Here is a 16174-nt window from a genome sequence, read left to right on the forward strand (position 1 = left end):
GCGGATCCTCCAGACACTGATTTAACCCGAAATTCTTTCTGGGTGAAAAAAATCTCCCTCTCTCTCAATCTCTCTCTCTCTCAATTTCTCTCTCTCTCTCAATCTCTCTCTCTCTCTCTCCTTCTCAGCCAGCGGTTCCTTTAAATTTCCTCATTTTCAGGATCCGTCTGAAAACGGATCCTGTGCCATCCGTTCACATCAGTTGAGAACAGATCCGCTTGTCTGACTTTTTGGCGGATTTGAACTGATGCAAAAAACTGAAGTGTGAAAGAGGCCTTACCTGTAAGAAGTGCGGAAGGACCTTTAGCCGAGGTAAACAACTCAGAAATTTGAATACCAGTTGCATGCTTAGACATTTAATCAACATGCACTTGCAAGCGTGGACGGACTACAAAACCTCAGGTTGCACGTGTGCACCTGCTCTGACTGAAGGTAGCCAGCAACGCTCTATCACTTCCCCCACTGTAAGACCACCGCCACCGTTAAGCACACCACCAGCACTAAATGTGGAGGTGTTGTCGCAAGGCCAAAGCACTCAGGGAATCACAATGGTTTTGCAACACAACACTGAATCTAGGCCATCACCACCAATACCATCACCAACCCCCTCTCACTCCGTCCGGTCCACCGCTACGTCCCCCATATGCAGCTCTCCAGTCCAGCTCATCCTACCAGACACTCTGAGTAGGACAAGAAAGTACTCATCCTCTCATCCGCATACACTTTGTTTGAATGCCTACATTGACAAACTAATCTCACTAGAGATGATGCCCTATCGTCTGGTTGAAATCGAAGCTTTCCGCGACCTCATGGCCTACGCTGTCCCACGCTATGACCTACCCAGTCGGCACTTCTTTTCTCGAAAAGCCATCCCTGCCCTCCACCGGCATGTGAAAGACCGCATTGTCCATGCACTAAAACAGTCAGTGAGTGGAAAGGTGCACCTCACAACAGATGCATGGACCAGTAGGCATGGCAAGGGCCTTTACGTATCCATCACTGCGCACTGGGTTAATGTGGTGAGTGCTGGCTCCACTGGGGACAGCGGCGGTGGAACAGTGCTGCCTAGCCCACGGTATAGGAAACAGTTGGCTGTAGGCTTTCGATCCTCCTCCTCCTCTATCAGCGAAAGCTCATCCACAGAGTGCAGTCACACGAGCACTCCATCCGCAGCTGCCAGTGTTGCACACGAGGTGTCCCACTATGGAACAGCTAGTGGTAAGCGTCAGCTGGCTGTGTTAAAGATGATGTCTTTGGGCGACAACAGACACACCGAGAAGGTACTGGCCGACTACTTGCAGCGACAAACAGGGTCATGGCTGGGCAGTCTACATCTTGAGGCAGGCAAGGTAGTCAGTGATAATGGCCGTAACTTTGTGGCTGCCATAGCCCTTGCAAAACTCACACACATACCTTGCCTGGCTCACACTTTGAATCTGGTGGTGCAGTGCTTCCTTAATAATTATCCGGAGTTAACATCCCTGCTCCATAAGATGCGAAGACTGTGCTCACACATCCATCGCTCACCCATACACTCCAGTCGTAAGCAGAAGCTGCAGCAATTGCTCCACCTCCCGAAGCACAGCCTAATCATAGACGTTGCAACAAGGTGGAACTTCACCCTGCACATGGTTGAGAGGCTGTGCGAACAGAGGCAGGCTGTAATGCATTTGTGGGAGGATACATGGGCAGGCAGTTTGAGGGAAGACATGGAATTATCGGGTGTGCAGTGGTCAAAGCTGAAAGACCTCTGTAAAGTCCTTCAGTGTTTTCAGGAATGCACACGGCTGGTAAGCGCAAACGACGCCATCATAAGTATGAGCATCCCACTTATGCGTCTGCTCATGCAAAGTTTGACGCACATTAAGGATCAGACGTCTGCAGAGGAGGAGGATGGAAGCCTTGATGTCAGTCAGCCATTGTCTGGTCAGGGAACTGTCCTGGATGAGGTGGAGGAAGAAGAGGAAGAGGAGGAGGAGGAGGAGGATGAGGGGGATGATTATTTTGGGCAGGAGGATGCTTCTCATGGGGCAAGAGAAAATGTTGGCATTCCAAGGTCAGGTCCAGTGCTTGTGCGTGACTATAGGGATGTGGATTTGCCAGAAAGTGCTCCTCCACCCACCACTGGCAGTACATCATTGACACCTGGAACATTGGCCAACATGTGCGATTATGCCTTGCGGATCCTAAAAAGGGTCCCCCGCATTTCCAAAATGATGAGAGATGACGACTCGATCCACGGTACAAAGGCAAATTACACAACATCATGCCACAGGAGAACCTAGAGATAATATTGGCTAACAAACAAGTGACTCTGGTAAACAGGTTGTTTGAGGCTTTCCCAGCACACAGCAGCGGTGCTGTTTCTCCCACGAGCCGTAGTGGGCACAATGGAAGAGGTGTTTGTGGTGCACACAGCCGAAGTGGCGTTGGAGACAGGGGTTTAATGACCATGTTGTGGAATGATTTCTCAAGTACCGCTCACACGACTGCTAATACTGCATTGATTAAAAGTGACAGGAGACAGCAGTTGTCAAATATGGTACCAAACTACTTCTCCTCCCATATCGATGTTCTCCCTCACAAGTCATTCCCCTTTGACTATTGGGCCACTAAACTGGACGCCTGGCCTGAATTGGCACAATATGCCTTACAGGAGCTTGCCCTGCTGCTAGTGTGTTATCTGAAAGAGTCTTCAGTGCTGCTGGATCAATCCTGACAGAAAAAAGGACCCGTCTGTCTACCCAAAATGTTGATGATCTAACCTTCATTAAAAAGAACCATGCATGGGTTGCAAATGATTTTGTCCCACCTTCCCCTGATGACACATAGGTTCCCAGAAAACTGCCTCGCGTTTGCCCTCCTCTTCCTCGGACTTGCCCAATTCCGCCCTTTGCAGCAGCTGAATGTCCAGCCAACACATCAACATATGCCATTTTTTAAACCTCCCTAAGTGGGCTGCCCACCCCCCCAATGGCTGGGGTCAACACCTGGCGCACCTGGGAAGTGCCGTTGCTCTGAACAGGTGGATGGGCCCACAGATGGCCGACGGCACTGGCACTGGACCCCTCATAGTACAATACAGTCTCTCTGACGGTGGGGGGCCCACTCACCGTGAGACACACCAGCGTACTATGAGGGGCCCTGTGCCAGTACCGTTGACCACGAGTGTGTCCCCCCTGCTCAGTCATGGCCACAGCACTTGCAAGTTGCAATACTTACCTCTCCCTGCTCCACCGCTGTGTAATCTGGGCAGTTAAATTCTTCACAGGGACAGCCACTAGAAATTTGGTGTATTGATCGATGATGGTTAAGATGTAGCTATGCCCTGTCCTGCTGGCCTCTACCTTCAGATGATCAATGGCTACCATTTGTAATGGATGTCAACTTACAAGCGGATGCAGTGGTGCTTTATGATCATCTTTCACTATTGTGATAGTCACAGACGTGTGACATTCCTGCCACCATTTTTCAATGTCTCCTCTCATGCCAATCCAATAGAATCGCCTACGGCCTGTGACTTCTGTCTTTGGCACTCCAAAATGACCAGACACATCATGATAGGCAGTGACGACCATGTGTACATCTCTCCCTGTTGTCACAGATTGATGGAGACGAGTAACGGTGATGTGATCCACGCTACTGTGATAAAGCAATCCTTTCTGCACAAAGAACCGTTTTCGCTGTCTCCACAGACACAGTAATTGAGGGTCTGCATCACCTCTGCAACATCTACCGGGAGGTTTTCCCGCGATGAGTAATTCCTAAATTTCGGATAACACTCGAATTTCCGTCTGTACTTGTATCCATGTAGTTTCCAGTAGCGGAGAGTCTGGACTGGCTTACTGAGATTGAAATATATACGAAGATTTAAAAGTACCACAACACTGTATACTGTTGTACGCTTCGATTACCTTTCCCTTTTTCTACTTGTTAAATTCTGGTGTAATACATACTGAGCCTGTGAGTGTCTGTGTCTAACTCCGGAAGTATAGACGAAAATTTACAATTACCCCTAGACTGGATACACCTGGTATGTGCTGATACAGTACCTTTGTTCCAAATTTTGTATTACGGTATCATCCATAGTGAGTGAGCGTATGTGATTTACGCCTTCTATATATACGGTGAATCGGAGATATCAATTTTTACCCTATACTCGATACAGCTTGTATCTTGTTATACAGTACCTTTGTTCGACATTTAGTATTACGGTCAAATCCATACTGGGTAAGCGTCTGAGACTGACTACGGGACTATGTTTACAGAGATTTCAATTGTACCCTATAATATATATACTTGCTATTTTGTTATCCAGTACCTTTTTTACAACATTTTTTATTATGTTCAAACCCAGACTGAGTGAGCGTCTGAGGGTGACTCCGGAAATATATACCGTGATTTCAAATTTGCCCAACACTGTATACAGGTGTACGCTTGTGTTACATTACCCATTTACAGCTTTTCATATTCTTGTGTACTCCATACTGGGCTTGAAAGCGTTTGTGTCTGCCTCCTGAAATGTATATGGAGATTCAGAATGTTTACACTATACTATATATACCTTGTATCTGGTGATACTGTACCCTTTTTCACCTTTTTATTTTATTGGGTAATCCACACTGAGCCTGTGAACGTCTGTGTATGACTCATGAAATATATACGGAGATTTACTGTTATCCCTAGACTGTATAGAGCTGTACGCTTCTGATACAGTACCATATATCTGCTGGTATTTTGGGTCAATTTTCTAAAACATGAGGAAGTATGGTGGAAGAGGACGCAGACGTGGGCCAACTGGTACTGATGGTGGTGGTGCATCTGCTGGTAGTGCCAAAAACACAATAACAACTAAGGCAGGAGGTGTTGAGCCTGTGTCATGGTGTAGCTCTGGAAGGCCTGTAAGGCTTCGTTTTATGGGAGTAGGTAGACTGCTTTTAAAGCTGGAGCATCAGGAACTGTTTTTGGCTTACATTGCTGAAACAGCCTCCAGCTCTATCGCCTCCCCTTCTTAAGTTTAAAAAAATGAAAGCACTGAGTCGTAAGTGCAGGCTTCTGGTCAGGAGCAACCACTTTCCTTGTGTCCTTCACCCACACCAAAAGTGAAGGATGCGGCAACACACATTTCACATTACTCCATGGAGCTCTTTTCACATACCATGCCTGGGTTAATTAAAAATGGGGTCCATCATTTACTGGAGCATTCAAAATGGGGCAGATCAGACACTGGAGCAGCATCTATGGGGCACATTATACACTGGAGCATTAGAAATGGGGCCCATTATATATGGAGCATTATTTGGGCCCATAACACACTGGAGCATCGTCCATGGGGACCCTCATATACTGTAGCATTATGTGGAGCTCATCATATACTGTATGGAACATTATATGTGACCAATTATTCTGTATGGAGAAATATATGGGGCTCATTTTTCTGTATGGCACACAATGTGGTGGCCATAATACTGTATGGAGTAATATACTGTCCTTTTTTTGAGCTATTGTAGAATTTAAAATAGATCAGTCATGTCATGTAAGCAGTGAAGTATTTGTCATTGTACTATACCTATATTTCTGTGCCGTATCGGAGCATCATGAGTTGTGGTATGTGTTAAAGGGGCGCTCTTTGGCCCAGGGCACATGAAAACTTGGAGCCAGCCCTACCCCTCCCCCCACAACTTTATCCAAATAACCCCCAGTTTTCAGTGTGCAACTATTATTATAAAGTAAATTATAGTTGACAAGCTTCAGTAATAAGAATTGATGCTTTTGGCATTGAAATGGGCACTGTAGGTGTGTTTACTGTCCTCCACTCCCTGCTGACTTTGCTTCCCCATTGACTTGCATTGGGTTTCGTGTTTCAGTCGGCCTCTGACTTTTCCCTATAGTCGGCTGATTTCGTTCGACCTGACTTTTGAGAAAGTCGGGTTTCATGAAAGCCGGACTCGACCCTAAAAAAGGCAAAGTCGCTCATCTCTAGTGCTGAGTTATATTCACACCTTCTGTATCCATCTATACCACTTTTATAAATATCAAGTGGCTGCAAGTCTCTAATGCCAATCGTGAACTTTAAGATATTATGAACACATCATTTTGGGTAGACTTATCAGTGTCAAATGGCTCTCATTAGAATTACCTTTCCCAGTGGCTGCAGACATTGGGATCCTCTGGATTTAGAAGGACCGCAGTTCCTAGCACTAGGCACAAAATGAACACCTTGACAGTCCATCTCACAGCAGCAAAAAGCTTCATTTTGACACCTGGAAGGCAAAAAAGTCATCAAATAGGTGGCCACAAAAGGACTTCCTGAGTGATAAGAAAGGTTAAACTGCTGCAAACAATACAAAAACACACAAGTGAGCTTTCTATCTTACTTTAAAGGGGTTTCCCTTAACAGAAAGTGCTGGTATATTATTATCATACTCTATCATATTCTGAACAGTAGGAATCTGACTGCCATGACCCTCACCGGTCCTGTGAATGGAGAGATTGCGGCGCTCGCTTAGTGCTGCAGTACCTTCATGTTTTCACAGGTACAATGGAGCTCATGGTCAGCCGCAGGGAACTGCAACACAACTGTACTCAACTGGATGAGGAATACTGGAGCAGACTCCCATTTTTTGGAAATTAGAATGTCACAAATCTAATATCTGTAGCACATTTTACGTTCTGTAACAATAAAATACTTTAAAATAGATTAATTACCCACAGTAAATTTCTGATATTTCACTACAGAAATATGTTTGTAGGTTCTGGATACATACATACAAAAAGACCAGGGTGGAGCGGACAAGTGCATAATCCTGGGCCAAAATGCTATATCTGTAAAATGTGTCATTTGCATTGCTCTCTCCTTATATTGGACAAATACACCTCTCATTTAGAGCTCTAGGTGACCGAAACCTCCGCAATCCTGTAGTTATAATCCCAAAGCTAACATCGCCCAGCTATGGCATGCAGGAAGATACATTTAAAGGGAACCTGTAATGTGAAAAAACGTTAGTAACCTGAAGGTATGGGGTTAATCTGCAGGTCAATAGCGTTTAGATACTGCCCGGCACCAGCACTTAGACCCCTGCTGCAAGGAGGAAATTAACTTTCTTCCTTCTGGTAGTGTTCCGGTTTCAGTCACGGGGGCAGCACCGGTTAGGTTACTGCTCTGTGTAGAGAGCGCGGTGTCTGTAACCGCACCTCCGGCACTGACTGACAGCAGGCTCGGCATTAGAGTTGGGTGTGAGTGATTGCTAGGGGCGCCAATAATGTCACCACTCTCCATACACAGAGCGGTGACTGTAGCAGTGCCTGCGCCACCCCATGACTGAAACCTGAACAAGTCCAGCAATACCTTTACATGGCCAGTCCATTCCTCTGTTACTGAGAAATCAGCATTTGAATTATATTGCAGATCTGAAGCCTCTGTCACTCCAGCTCTATTCTCCACCTAGTGCCGCCTCCTTCTGCTTTACTGATGGCCTCTATGCTGTCTGACTTCAAGCAGAAGAACCATCAGCCAAGCAGGAGCAGGCTGCGCTGGGCGGGGAATAGAGCTGGAGTGACAGAGGCTTCACATCTTCAGCATCATTCCTGTATCAGTTCAAATGCCGATTTCTCAGCAATGGAGGAATGGACTGGCCGTGTGTAAAGGTATTGCTGAACTTGACTTTGAAAGAGCTATAGGCACATAGAAAACGTTTGGGTTGCGAAATTCTACGAACAAATTCCCTTTAGGCCATTAGTGTAGTTTCAGAAAATCCTGTTGTGGCATGTGAGACGTTTTGCTCAGTAGTGGGCCGCCATTTAGCTCTTAGCTGAACCATATTGAGATTCTCCAGGAAGGGCTATACGGGTAACGACAACCTACAAGCTAGCGACGTAGCCCTTGTGTAAGTTACTTTTCTATAAAAATTATTGCTTGACCACAAACAAATTCTAACCATATACAATAAAACAACAATAATCCATTTAGATGTTGAAATAGATAACTCTAGTAGAAATTCGTTAGGAATAATAATAGCGTAATTCTAAATTACAAATGCAACAGAAAATCTGACATAATGAATCCATTGTACATAATTTAGTGAAATGTTACTGTTCTTGGATTTAGGCGTTCTCCAGAAGAGCAGGAATTGCACTGCCCTGTTCTGTATCGGGAGGTAAAGATGCTGTGGCAGTAACAGCCACATATACATGAATTTACAATAACACTAAAATCAATGGTTGTTACTCTGAAAGGTTCTGCTTATTGGCAAATGCTAACAAGTCATTTTTTTCCGATGCTGAGCGGGCCTCTCCTATCATTTACATATACGCTATTTGCCGAAATTGCCATTTATGTGAAATACACTTAACCCCATATCGACCAGTAGTGCAAGCGAAGACCTGCTTCCTGCCCTTATTGTCATTGCTCCTCTGTCGCCAACCTGGCTCATATTGGAAATCAAATAGCTTGGTCGGAGAAAGTCCTCTGATCCAAGTCCAGTTTTATTAGGATCATATATAGTTGACCTTCTTCTACTAATAAGATGTAGAATACGAGACATGTCTTATTTCTCTACCGCCCAGGGCCGTCAAAGTGACTACAGCTAAGTGCTCTTTACAAGCAGGAGACAAAAGACAAGCTTTTCTCTTCATTAGCCGCTTCATGTTCCCATTCACCTGCCCCTAAAACTTATTTTTTTCAGTGTGCTCCTGTCGTCTTAAGGGAACACTTGAGCAGACACACAAAGCTCTGTGGGATATTAAGCATGGTCGGCTTGCTGTGAATATCTTCTCTGTGTGTAATGGGGGCAGCGGGTACATCAGACATGGCTCCATTGTCGTGTACTATCTTACAAGTTTAATGGATTATGTCCCCTTTGGGCTCAAGGGAGCTGTGTTTACCACTGAGAAACTCCACACAAATGGATTATTAACTAGAGTGGCATCAATCCTTTGTTTCCCCAAGTTATAAATGCAGAATGTCTAACTATACATTTAGGAGGACTCCGCAGACAGGCTTTTATAAAGAATTTCACCTCAAGTAATAAAAAGGCAGCTACAAAGAAAATAACATTTTCTTATTTCAAAGAAAAATCTCCGCTTCCCCTCCAGAATTACAAAAGTGGAAAAATAAAGAAATGTCCAAACATAGTTCTTGGGAGCGATGGCCATATTGCTCCTTTCCCAAGGCTGAACGGAACGTATCAGTGGCATGTACGAAGCTTCCCCTATGGAATACAAAGCTGTTGGATGAACGATGGTTCGGCCGATCATTTGGCTGACAACAACCTGTCTTGACTCCTCCATACACTACATCAGGGGTGGGTAATTTATTTTCCCAAGGGGCCACATGATAAACAGTGACTATTGTGGAAGGCCGAACCAACAGGCTCAAATACATTCTGCTTAACATATTAATTATTTTATATAAATATTAAATGTATTACTTTATATTGAGCAGAATTAAGTATGCTGACATCCCCCTATATACCGTTTGAGCCCACACACAGCTCCTTCTATATACCGTAAGAACCTCAACACAGCCTCACCATATACAGCATGAGCCCCCCATAGCTTCCCCATATTCAGCATGAGCCCCCAAAGCCTCCCCATGTCCAGCATGAGGCTCCCATAGCCTCCCATATCCAGCATGAGCCCTTATAGCCTCCCATATCCAGCATGAGGACCCCATAGCCTCCTCATGTTCAGCATGAGCCACGCAAAGCCTCACCATGTCCAGCATGAGCCCCCCAAAGCCTCCCCATGTTCATCAAGAGCTGTCCATAGCCACCCCATGTCAAGCAGGAGCTTCCCATAGCGTTTGAGCCCGCACACAGCTCCTTCTATATACCGTAACAGCCTCCACACAGCCTCACCATATACAGCATGAGACCCCCATAACCTCCCCATATTCAGCATGAGCCCCCCAAAAGCCACCCCATGTCCAGCATGATGCCCCCATAGCCTCCCACATCCAGCAGGAGGCCCCCATAGCCTCCCCACGTCCAGCAGGAGACCCCATAGCCTCCCCATATCCAGCATGAACCCCTATAGCCTCCCCATGTTCAGCATGATCCCCCCAAAGCCTCCCCATGTCCAGCAAGAGATGACCGTAGCCACCTCATGTCCAGCAGGAGCTTCCCATAGCCTCCCTATGTCCATCAGGAGCTCCCCCATAGCCTCCCCATGTCCATCAGGAGCCTCACAAAGTCTCTGCATGTCCAGCAGGAGACCCCCCCATAGCCTCCCCATGTCCAGCAACAGACCTCCATAGCCTCCCATATCCAGCAAGAGGCCCCAGAACCTCTTCATGTCCAGCTGAAGACTCCATAGCCTTCCTATGATCAGTAGGAGCCCCTCATAGCCTCTCCATGTCCAGCATGAGCCCTCCAAAGCCTACCCATGCCCAGCAAGAGTCCCCCATAGCCACCCCATGTCCAGCAGGAGATGTCCAGTAGGAGACCCCCATATCCTCCCCATGTTTAGCAGGAGACCCCCATACCCTCCCCATATTCAGCAGGAGACCCCCATAGCCTCCCCATGTAAAGCCAAACATTCCATTCACATGAAAAAACAACACCACATACTCACCTTCTGATATAGGGATGTCTCTATTTCACTGTTTTTTAGCTTAATGATGGTGTCCAAAAAGTTAATCTCAGTGCTGGAGTAGTTGAGTGTTAAATTGATGGTGGGATGAAACTGATCAAACTGTTCGTGGAACATCTTTAGCTGTTGCTCAGACTCCGTCCAGATGCTTAAAATATCATCAATGAAGTGGTAGTAGGCCAGGGGCCTGATGGGGTATGAGGACAAAAAGTCGCTTTCAAGCTTGGCCATGAAAAGATTTGCATACTGTGGAGCCATTTTACTTCCCATAGCTGTGCCAGTCTCCTGTAGATAGATCTTGTTGTCAAATTCAAAGTAATTATGGGTGAGGATGAATTTTATAAGTTTATAAGTGGTGAAACTTATAAAATTCATCCTCACCCACAATTACTTTGAATTTCACAACAAGATCTATCTACAGGAGACTGGCACAGCTATGGGAAGTAAAATGGCTCCACAGTATGCAAATCTTTTCATGGCCAAGCTTGAAAGCGACTTTTGTCCTCATGCCCCATCAAGCCCCTGGCATACTACCGCTTCATTGATGATATTTTAATCATCTGGACGGAGTCTGAGCAACAGCTAAAGATGTTCCACGAACAGTTTAATCAATTTCATCCCACCATCAATTTAACACTCAACTACTCCAGCACTGAGATTAACTTTTTGGACACCATCATTAAGCTAAAAAAACAATTAAATAGAGACATCCCTGTATCAGAAGCCAATCGACCGTCCAACATACCTTAAATGGGACAGTTTCCATACAAAACACATAAAGAACTCTATTATCTATAGCCAAGCCATCAGATACAATCGTATATGTTCCAACCCCATGGATAGAGACAAACACCTTGGTCGCCTCAAAAAGACCTTTTTGAATCAGGGCTACCATCCAAGAACAATTGAAAACCAAATTACAAGAGCCACCAGAATGTCAAGGAATCACCTGCTACATTACAAAGCTAAAGAAGAAAATAACCGGGTGCCTCTAGTAGTCACCTACAACCCAAATCTGGAAGTGCTAAGGGGAGCTGCACGGAAATTACAACCTTTACTACAAAAAGATCAGAAGCCAATCGACCGTCCGACATACCTTAAATGGGACAGTTTCCATACAAAACACATAAAGAACTCTATTATCTATAGCCAAGCCATCAGATACAATCGTATATGTTCCAACCCCATGGATAGAGACAAACACCTTGGTCGCCTCAAAAATACCTTTTTGAATCAGGGCTACCATCCAAGAACAATTGAAAACCAAATTACAAGAGCCACCAGAATGTCAAGGAATCACTTTACTACAAAAAGATGCCCGATTACAATCCATTTTTCCAGACCCCCCACTACTGTGCTTTAGGCAGCCCCCAAATCTAAGAAGCATCATTGTCAGAAGCTCCCTGTCCTCTCCTACAGCTGGAGGAACCTTTCCTTGCAACCAGAAAAAATGTAAAACCTGTCCATCTATAATGACCACGGACAAGATAAAGATTCCCAATTCACATCAGGACTACAAGATCCCAGGTACTTTCAGCTGCATTACATCTAATGTGGTGTACTTAATTATTTGTACTAAATGTCCAACTGGGGGTCTGTATGTGGGGGAGACAGGGCAAAAGCTTAGAACAAGGATGAATGCTCATCGTCACACAATAAGAGAAAAAAGAATGGATCTACCTGTGGCAAAACATTTTTGTATGCTGGACCACAACACCAGGGATATGAAATTACTGGTATTGAAAGGTAACTTCACATCTCAGAGAGAGAGAAGAGTCTGTGAGTATAAATTTATGACGACCTTTGACACTCTCAATGCTGGAATGAATGTGTTGCATGGATTTATGTCTTTTTACATCAATTAAGGAATTTGCTCCTAAGACCTTGTGGGGGCATCACAACACATTAGGAGACCCCAATCAGAGGACAATAAAACATCCGGACTCCTTATCTATGAACTGGTCCAATATTTATGTTTCTCCCTCTCCCATAATCATAATTCTGCTTCACGTCACTTGTCTCATCTATTGCATTTTTTCTGTGCTGTATTGTGCATAAATATGTGACTCTTCAGATTTTGTATTAGTCTAGCCTGATGAAGAGACCTGAGTAGTCTCGAAAGCTTGCAATGTGTTACCATCTTTTCAGTTAGCCATTAAAAGGTATCAACCACTGAGGACTCTCAATTCAGAGGAGAAAAGGCTAGTCTATAGGTATTGTGGGTGACACAAGTCGATCTGGACTACATTGCTATATAACGATTTAGGCATTTGAGTCCCTTTGTTTAACATACAGTGGGGATAAATGATTAGAAAGTCTGAAGACGACATAATGATTTACTGGGAAACATAAAGTTCTTTAAAGTGATTCTCCAGGAATAGAAAAAATAAATAAATTAAAGATATGACATGAAATGTAAACTCCTAAATACCTTTAATTAGCAGATCTTGTTTTGTCTAGGGAGGTGATTACTACAGTGCGGATCCACAGACAGAAACCTCTCCTTGAATGTTAACATCACAGGTGCCTTTGAGGTCATTGTAAGAACCACAGACAAAGAAAAATCTGTGAATTCAGGTTGATAAGAACTGTCAATTGCTCGACAAGGAACTTAATCTAAGGCAGGTTCAGGAGCATGTTCAAAGACGTAGGCCAGTTATGTCCACAAATTGCCTGTCATTTACATGCACTAGTTTGATTTCGCAAATCGGACCAAAGTAGTGCTTGCAGCAATTTTTTTCCATACAGACCAAGGTTCTGGATGCATGTGCTCTTCACATAATGGCTTGTCTGAAGGACCCCTATCCACTGGATTTATGACCCACTATGTGGACACACTTCACACCTTCACCAGACTGACTCAAAGTAACTAAACTCTAATCAGTCATCACCTCCATTACACCTCCATCTGTAACAAAAAACCCAGTTTTATTACTTTGGCTTATCTTTGGGATTTTCAACCATCCATGCCATATACAAATGACTTCCTGAAAATGTAGTTCGCTTATCTCGGTCATTTATTGGTAAAGTTGCCTGATGAAGTTGAAAACTTGCAAATATAATTTTTCTGGTTAGCCAACAAAGGTATCACACCTAGAAAAATTGTTTTACATATAATATATATCTTATCAAAGAATTTTACATCTTTCTCTACTTATGAGACACTTCTTCCCTTTCTCATACCTCCTTCTACTATATTCTATGGATTGGAGAACAGGAGTTCTTTTAGCTCCAAGAACCCTCCCCTCATAGTTTGCATTATGATTATATATTATTGCTTATTGTTAAATGTTATTGTTTGGTAATAAACTTGGCCGCTGTGGCCAAAATTATCCAAAGAATTCAAGTTGTAGCGTGTTTTATTTTAGGAGTGGGGATATCGGAGGGAGTCGGGTAGGATTGGAGAAGTGGAAAAGGGAGAAAACTGAACTCGCCATATGCGGTCACGGTTTTGGCTACAACTACTGACGAAGTACTGAACGTTCGAACGTGGCCTAATAAACAACCAAATTAAAAGTTGTAAAAAAATGTAATTATCATATATAAATGTATAAAAAATATAAATACAAATATAAATGGATTAAAGGCTGTTGTACGTTGCGTACATATATGTTAAGTTCAGAATTCTGTGAGACTTGATATTATACTTTTAGAGGAGAACATGGTCCGATGTGCATTTGACAGAGCAAATTATTTTATGTACCGTATGTCCCTAGTACTCACTTTCACATTATATGCCTTTCAAATATGGCTGTGGGCATTTTGAGGGGCTCTTATGGGGGCTGTTGGGGATTGTGTATCATTGGGAACCACAAGCAGGTCTAGGGAAGTGAAGTGAAGATTTTGTCTAAGTGGCGGAAAGCTTCACTACTACTCTGATTGGGCACATGACGCAATAAGAAGCGAGGACATATGCCATAAGAACGTTTTTGCCCTTTATAGTGAATTTAACCTACAGTTAATAAGATTATAGCTAAAAGATACGGTGGAGCTATTAGAAAGGATGGATTAGACAGTTTTGCATCTCGTCGTAATCCTTCAGTTCAGCACCACCAGTAAGGGAAAGAACGGTCTGATGTGTATCAGGTAACACATGCACCTTCATGATCTGACATTCATTTCTTTCCAGACCCCTGAAGCGTGCAGCCGCAGGTAATCTCCATTAAAAACTGCTGTCATTTTTAGATTGATCCATGTGTCATCTGTGGATTCTGTACTTAATGGCGTCATTATTGTGCAGAATTTTTGATAGTCGCCTTATTTTCATACTAATGGGATAAATGAATGATAATTGCATTAATTACCCTGTCTTTGCCACATTTTTTTTAAGTTATTACTAATGCCGCTTACATATTAAACCAGTATTAACCTTAGTCAGCGTGAAAGCAATTATTCTGACACAGGGGAATACGGAAAGATTTTGATAATTTACTACAGATGCTACAAATGAAATACAGAAATGGAAGCAAGACAGACACTTTGCATAGTTTTTCATGTTTCAGTAGTCACAACTCATCAACTTCAGACTGGAAAGGGACTTATTAGTAATAAGGTGCGTCAGAGGTGTACAATTAGATACATACTGATAATAATGAATACATATTTTTAACCTCTTAACGACCAGAGGTATTTTTGACTTTGTATTTTTATTTTTTGCTCCCCTTCTTCTGGGAAGAAGAGCCATAACTTGGTTTTATTTTTTGGTCAAGATGGCCATGTAAGGGCTTGTTTTTTTGCAGGACGAGTTGTACTTTTGAACAACATCATTAGTTTCTACATATCATGTACTAGAAAACAGGAAATTAATTCCAAGTGCGGTGAAATTGCAAAAAAAAGTGCAATCCCACAGTTGTTTTTTTTGTGTTTGTTTGTTTTTTTACCATTCTCACTAAATGCTAAAACTGACCTGTCATTATGATTCTCCGGGTCATTACGGGTTCATAGACAAAAAAATTGCACCATTTTCTGATACCTGTAGTGTCTTATCGTGGTCTGGGGTTGGGTGAGGGTTTATTTTTTGTGTGCTGAGCTGACGTTTTTAATGATGTCATTTTGGTGCAGATACGATCTTTTGATCCCCTGTAATTGCATTTTAATGCAATGTCACAGCGACCAAAAAAACCTTAATTCTGGCATTTCGACTTTTTTTTCTCGCTACTCCATTTAGCGATCAGGTTAATCTTTTTTTATATTGATAGATCGGGCGATTCTAAATGCGGTAATACAGAATATGTGTATTTTTTTTTATTATTATTGTTTTATTTTGAATGGGTCAAAAGGGGGGGTGATTTGAACTTCTTTAATTTTTTTTATATTTTTAAAAACTTTTTTTTTTTTTTACTTTTGGCATGCTTCAATAGTCTCCATGGGAGACTAGAAGCTATCATAATCCAATCACTTCTGCTACATACAGACGATGATCGGATCGCCTGTATGCAACAGAATTGCTCATTTGCTATGAGCACCGACCACTGGGCGGTGCTCATAGCAGTCCGGCAGTGACAACCATAGAAGTTTGCTGGAGACCTCTAGTTGTCATGCCAACCCATCTGTGACCCGCGATCACGTGATGGGGTCAGCGATG

At 43.4% G+C, this 16174-nt stretch overlaps 1 protein-coding gene across 8 annotated transcripts in view; it reads right to left on the bottom strand.

The window, feature by feature from the left end:
- Nucleotides 1-16174, bottom strand: part of MEGF11 (multiple EGF like domains 11) — an 815865-nt gene that overhangs the window by 701480 nt on the left and 98211 nt on the right. For all 8 annotated transcript variants that reach the window (XM_073568888.1, XM_073568889.1, XM_073568884.1 and 5 more), the window contains one exon: nucleotides 6140-6263. In XM_073568888.1, the coding sequence (XP_073424989.1) occupies nucleotides 6140-6255 (116 nt within the window). In that variant the 5' untranslated portion in view covers nucleotides 6256-6263. The remainder of the gene's footprint in view (nucleotides 1-6139; nucleotides 6264-16174) is intronic.

The sequence above is a fragment of the Dendrobates tinctorius genome, unplaced genomic scaffold (genome assembly GCF_039654945.1).
Source record: "Dendrobates tinctorius isolate UK_male_01 unplaced genomic scaffold, ASM3965494v1 ptg000022l, whole genome shotgun sequence".
Classification (NCBI taxonomy): domain Eukaryota; kingdom Metazoa; phylum Chordata; class Amphibia; order Anura; family Dendrobatidae; genus Dendrobates; species Dendrobates tinctorius.